The 6,484-nt window shown below is 44.9% G+C and overlaps 1 protein-coding gene across 1 annotated transcript; it reads left to right on the top strand.

The window, feature by feature from the left end:
* Positions 1-821: 821 nt before the first annotated feature.
* LOC108307710 (DNA-directed RNA polymerase II subunit RPB9-like) lies at positions 822-1,270 on the top strand. The gene has a single exon (XM_037740171.1). It carries the CDS (start codon positions 852-854, stop codon positions 1,227-1,229), a length of 378 nt encoding a protein of 125 aa, XP_037596099.1. The 5' UTR covers positions 822-851; the 3' UTR covers positions 1,230-1,270.
* Positions 1,271-6,484: the final 5,214 nt, after the last annotated feature.

Below are 6,484 nucleotides of genomic sequence, written 5' to 3'. Positions count from 1 at the left end.
ACATGGTCAAGTCTTCCAAAAAACCAAGAGGTCCGTACAATTTCACTAATTTTACCTAATATTCAAAGAATAAATAAGATGAATTCTACACAATTTATTCTAGAAAATAAAAGAATATGGAATACTTCCCAACTTATTTTATGAGGTCAGGATGTTCCTGACAAACACAGTACACTAAGGGAAAACTGGCCAATATTGCACCTAAACATAGATGCAGAAATCCTCAGCAAAATACTAACAAATAGAAATCAGAAATGTATGCTAAAAAACAATACTGGCCAGGCGTGGTGGCTCACACCTATAATCCCAGCACTTTGGGAGGCCGAGGCGGGTGGATCACGAGGTCAAGAGATTGAGACCATCCTGGTCAACATGGTGAAACCCCATCTCTACTAAAAATACGAAAATTAGCTAGGCATGGTGGCACACGCCTGTAGTCCCAGCTACTCAGGAGGCTGAGGCAGGAGAATTGCTTGAATCGAGGAGGTGGAGGTTGTGGTGAGCCAAGATCACGCCATTGCACTCCAGCCTGGGTAATAAGAGTGAAAATCTGTCTCAAAAAACAAAAAACAAGAGAACAAACAATACCATGCCAAGGTAAGGTTTATGCCACATGTAAGGCTGGTTTAATAATCAATATAATTCACCCTATTGATAGGCTAGATGAGAAACACTGTATAATCCTATCAAATGACGCACAAAAAGCATTTAAGAAAATGTATACCCATTCATGATTTAAAATTTAAAGCCAACTGTCAGCAATGTGGGAATAGAGGGAATTTCCTCAACTGAACAAAGAACATCTACAAAACTTATAGCTAGGCAGAAGGTTAGGCGGGCTGCGCGTCGTCATGGAGCCCGACGGGACCTACGAGCCAGGCTTCGTGGGTATTCGCTTCTGCCAGGAATGTAACAACATGCTATACCCCAAGGAAGACAAGGAGAACCGCATTCTGCTCTACGCGTGCCGGAACTGTGATTACCAGCAGGAGGCCGACAACAGCTGCATCTATGTCAACAAGATCACGCAGGAAGTGGACGAACTGACCCAGATTATTGCCGACGTGTCCCAGGACCCCACGTTGCCGCGGACAGAGGACCACCTGTGCCAGAAGTGTGGCCACAAGGAGGCTGTGTTCTTCCAGTCACACAGTGCCCGGGCCGAGGACGCCATGCGTCTGTACTACGTGTGCACGGCCCCACACTGCGGCCACCGCTGGACCGAGTGACCTCACCTCTCCCCCGAGTGTAATTAACACCAGATTCCATGTGCGAAAAAAAAAAAAAAAAAAAACTTATAGCTAAATTGTATGTAATAGTGACAGACTCTGCGCTTTCCCCATGAAATCAGGAAAAATGCCAAGATATTCACTCCAACCATTTCTATTCAACAAGGTACTGGAATCGTTTGCCAGTGCAATGAGGTGAGAAAAGGAGTTAAAATGCATATACTTTGGAGGTGAAAAAATGAAACTATCTATACTTGCAGAACATGAGTCTATGTAGAAAATCTTAAAGAATCGGCTGGACATGGTGGCTCACGCCTGTAATCCAAGCACTTTGGAGGCCAAGGTGGGCAGATCACCCGAGGTCAGGAGTTCAAGACCAGTCTGGCCAACATGGTAAAACCCCATCTTTATTTAAAAAAAAAAGAAAGAAAATCTTAAAGAATCTAAAAGCAAACTTTCAGAACTCACAACTGAGTTTAGCAAGGTCTCAAGATAGAAGGGTGCAAAGCTTCACAGGGAAAAAGTTCCAGGGCCTTGGAACAGGAGAATTTTCTGCAGGAAGTTCTCAGGTCTGCTGCCTGTTCACCGGATTTCCTGTAGACCCAGCCTGTAAGTCACCTGCCTTGCAGGACCCCTGGCCAACCCTTCCCTCCAGTCTCTGCATAAGACACACTACTTTTTGTATTTTTCGTTTGTCCGGCAACCAGCAAATCTAGGAGACCAAGGGTCCCAGTGATAGTACTGGCACCAGCAACCAGCCACCCTGCCCCTGAACCTCATCCTTACCCAACATCAGCAGGAACACAGGCAACAGGAATTTCACATTTGTGTACAATTTTATTGAGAAGGGGAAATAAAAAAGCACAAAGTGATCTCAAAGCAAACTTCTTCCATCGCGTTTGAGATAACTAGGGTGTTACTGTAACTTTTTTTTTTTCACAGGAGGATGATCCAATGGAAAGTCTCAGCAAAAATCTCGGGGCTCAGGACTCCAAAGGCGGGCGGTGGACACAGTCTTAGGGCGTCTGTCCCCAGGCGCAAGCAAATCTGGAGCAAGCAGTCTTGGAACTTCTATTGGTGGCTTCAGGGAACAGTAGTAGGCTGACACTCCGAAAGGTCTCCTCAGACGGACGTCTCTGGCTCCAGTAGTCTGTCCACCGAGTGAGTGGGGAGTTGCAGGGGATGCTGCGGGGGCGGGCGTCGGCTGGGCCCCTCTGCACCCTCCCTCTCTCCCGAGGGTGCCTGTGGCTCCTCGCAGGTTGCCAGCGGATCCAGAGCAGGTGACCCTATGTCCCACCTGAAGGTGGTCTGAGACTTGGGAAAGACTTCTTTTTGCCGGCAGTTTCAGCGAAGCACACTGGGAGCAGAAAGCAGGTCGCAGTGGAACTCTACACCTTCCCAGGAGGGTTCTCAATGGTAAGGACAGGAAGGGAGCATCCAGGGCACCGAATGTACTGGGTTCAGGGCTGGAGGCATCTGGGCCCACCGCCTCCTTGGCGGAATCCTGGGCCTGCCAAACTCCAAAGGACGACAGCAACTCCGTGGCGCCCTTTCACCAGCTGATACCGGATATCTGGGACTCAGAAGTCAACATCTTTTGCGTTTTTATACTCTTCTGGCCTCATGGGTGCTTCAAACCTGATTGGAAGGAGGTGGGTGGGAACCTTAATCTTAGGAGCAAATTACATCAGGACTTGGAACTGAGTTAAACATAAAGTCCTATCATCTGTGATGAAGTTTTCTAGTTAAATAGTTTGCTTTAGCGATTGAAAAGAAAAAAATACTACCTTTCTTGTGGAGAGAAAGCTTTTGGGGGGACCCTGGTTAGAAAGTTCATTATTGCCCCCAAATGTATTGCTAGTACTGGAGCAGACTGGATCCCTTTCTGCCCCAGAGCAACACTTGTCAGATGCCTAAAAGATCACGGTGTTACTGAGGAGCAGGCCAGGGTAGTTGCCAACCTTTTTTTTTTTAACCAAAAGATCATTTTTTGGGTATTTTATTATATTATTATTCTGTGTTATGCTGACTCATGTTACATTTTTAGATTCTGGGGTACAAGTGTATGTTTGATACAAGGGTATATCGTGTGATGCTGAGGCTTCTATTTATCCTCTCACTCAGAGAGTGAACTGTCCCCAGGAGGAAGTTTTTCAGCCTCTACCCCCTTATCTCCCTCACTCCCTCCTTTTGAAGTCCCCAGTGATTTATTGTTGTCATCTTTATGTTCCTGTGCACCAGGTTTAGCTCCCACTTTTAAGTGAGAACATGCAACATTTGTTTCTGCATGAATTTGCTTAGGATAATGGCATTCTTACAGAATGGTTTGAAGTTGGGTAATGTGATCCCTTGGGCTTTTTTTGGTTTTGTTTGCTTAGGATGCTGTTGGGTACCAGCCCCAACCCTGTACGTGGGTGCCATTAGTCCCAGCAGTGACAAGGGATTGAGAAAAGGAAATAAAGACAGAGACACAAGAACAGAATTTACAGCCTGGGGCCAGGGGACCAGCGCAAGCATGGGAACCGCATTGGCCCCGAGCTCTGGGCTCCAGACACTTTTATTGATCTTATAGGCATGGAAGAGGAGGGTGAAGGAGTAGGTAAGAGGAGGGGGAGAGAACTTGAGATCCTTCTAAGACTGCTAAACTAGTAACCTGAGTTTATCACTAATTGTTATCAGGGTGCAGCTGCATCAGAAGTATAGTGGTTGAGGAGCCACCCAGTCTGACCTCATCCAGTGCATCCAGGGGCTTTTATCTCCCAAGCACTGAGGACATAGAGCAATTAAAATCACTCCAAATTCCAAGAACCTAGGCAGAGCCTGAGTCGTTCCGTGATCTCTGCCCTGCAAGGCTTTTCTCCTCCCTGCCAGCTCCCATCTGCAAAGACCCTCCCAGATCTTGAGAGCAGAGTTGCCTCCCTTCTCAGAGATCTTTGCACAGGCCTTCTTTAGGAGACCCTCACACAGTCTCCATGTTGAGAAGGCATTTATGGGACCAGAGCAGTATTTCCTGCTCTGCAACCACCCCTAGGTGTTCCCTGGTGTTACTGCGCTCTCAGATGGTCTTTACCTTAGGCCTCCTGTTGCCGCTTGATTTCTAATTAACTTCACCAATAATATAGTTTAGTTCAGTGTATAAACTTCAGTGTACTCTGAGCCAAGCAAGCTTACAATTATTTAGCTAGAATTAACATAGGTCTTCCCTGGCCATCTTGACCCATAGCTGGTGGTGCTTGCAGCTGTATTTTTTAACCTGGGATAACAGATTATATTCCTAAACTTACCCTCAAATGCTTTTCAGAGAATTACATCAAAATAGGACTGATGCGTTGGGACAGTCTGGTTAAACAGAAAGCAGAAAACAGGTACTAAACGATCTGAACAACAACAACAAATAATCCTCGAATGATCTCGGGGTAAATGCTGCAGCTGCATGTGCCACCCACTACTATTCTTGGGGTAAAGGGGAAATGGGTTTAAAAATTGCCTATAGTATTTTGCTTTCACATTTTTATTTTTTCTTATATCTTGGAAGAATTCATGTGTCATAACTTAGAGAATAAAGAGATCAGCTGAAATAGGGGTCAACTAATCTGATATACTCAGGGAGAAATGTAGAAACACACGGTCAAGGTAAAGCATAATCAGTTAGAGCTCCCTTAAAAATTATTTGACTACCTCTTTGGCCAACCTCATAATTTATGGAGTCAATATCATATATGTGGGCACTGTATCATCAATAATTAAATAATTAAATCAAAACTTTCATCTTTATCTAGTCATTTCAGCTTTGCCTGGAGGCCAGTAGGCCATCTTGGGCAGAAGACTAGAAGATCGTTATAATCTAGATACCTCCCACATGGACCACTGAAAGCTGTTATTTGTTTTCTCTCTGTCCATAGCTGTAATAAACCTTTTTTTTTTTTAAATTTTCAAACCAAGATCTCACTATGTAGCTCAGACTAGAATGTCATGGTACCATCATAGCTCACTTCAGCCTAGAACTCCTAGGCTCAAGCAATCCTGTTGCTTCAGCCTCCTGAGTGGCTGGGGATACAGGCCTGAACCACCACACCCTGATAATTAAAATTTTTCTTTTTTTGGTAGAGATTGTATTTCACTATGTTGCCTGGGCTGGTCTTGAATTTCTGGACTCAAGTGATCCTCCTGCCTCAGCCTCTAAAAGTGCTTGGATTACAGATGTAAGCCACCATGCCTAGCCCCTAATAAAGTTGTTCTATTCTTAGAATCTTCTCTCTTGATGGTAATTCCACCTTCAGATTCTTTTTTTTTTTTTTTTTTTTTTTCATTGAGACAAGGTCTTGCTCTGTTTCCTAGGTGGGATTGCAGTGGTGAAATCTTAGCTCAGTTACCAAAAGACAAAAAACGATGTGTGATTGCTTTTACCCATGGGGAGACCCTTTATATAACCTGCAAATGAAAAAGGTGCTTGAATTAATTAGACATAGGAAGAGTGCGCCCTGGGTCATAAGTGACGTTTTTTGGTTTCATAGAACAATTTAGCGGTGGCTCACGCCTGTAATCCCAACACTTTTGGAGACCGAGGCAGGTAGATCTGCTGAGGTCAGAAGTGCAAGACCAGCCTGGCCAATATGGTGAAACCCCGCCTCTACTGAAAATACAAAAATTAGCTGGGTGTGGTGGCAGGCTGTAATCCCAGCTACTCGGGAGGCTAAGGTAGGAGAATCACTTGAACCAGGGAGGTGGAGGTTGCAGTGAGTTGAGATTGTGCCACTGGACTCCAGCCTGGGTGACAAAGCAAGATTCCATCTCAAAAACAAAAACAAAAACAAAATGGATAAAAAATTATTAAAAGTGCAGAATATATGTGTTGACCAACTTAATATCTGACAAAAATACTTTTGGCCAGGCTCGGTGGCTCACGCCTATAATCCTAGCACTTTGGGAGGCCGGGGTGGGTGGATCACCTGAGGTCAGGAGTTCAAGACCAGCCTGGCCATCAAGGTGAAACCCCATCTTAAAAAAAAAAAAAAAAGAAGAACAATTTAGACATATTTTATTTTTATTTATTTATTTATTTATTTTTGAGACGGAGCCTCTCTCTGTCACCCTGGCTAGAGTGCAGTGGGGCGATCTTGGCTCACTGCAACCTCTGCCTTCCAGTTTCAAGCGATTCTTCGGAATTCAAAGAGGCAGAGGCTGGGACTCTGGCACCACCTCTGCAGAATCCCAAGACAGCTTCACATAGCCAAGAAAATGTTGCTCCATCGCTT

This window comes from Cebus imitator, unplaced genomic scaffold (genome assembly GCF_001604975.1).
Source record: "Cebus imitator isolate Cc_AM_T3 unplaced genomic scaffold, Cebus_imitator-1.0 Scaffold80, whole genome shotgun sequence".
Classification (NCBI taxonomy): domain Eukaryota; kingdom Metazoa; phylum Chordata; class Mammalia; order Primates; family Cebidae; genus Cebus; species Cebus imitator.
The sequence above is the reverse complement of the archived record's forward strand: the minus strand, read 5'-3'. Positions and strand labels throughout refer to the sequence as shown.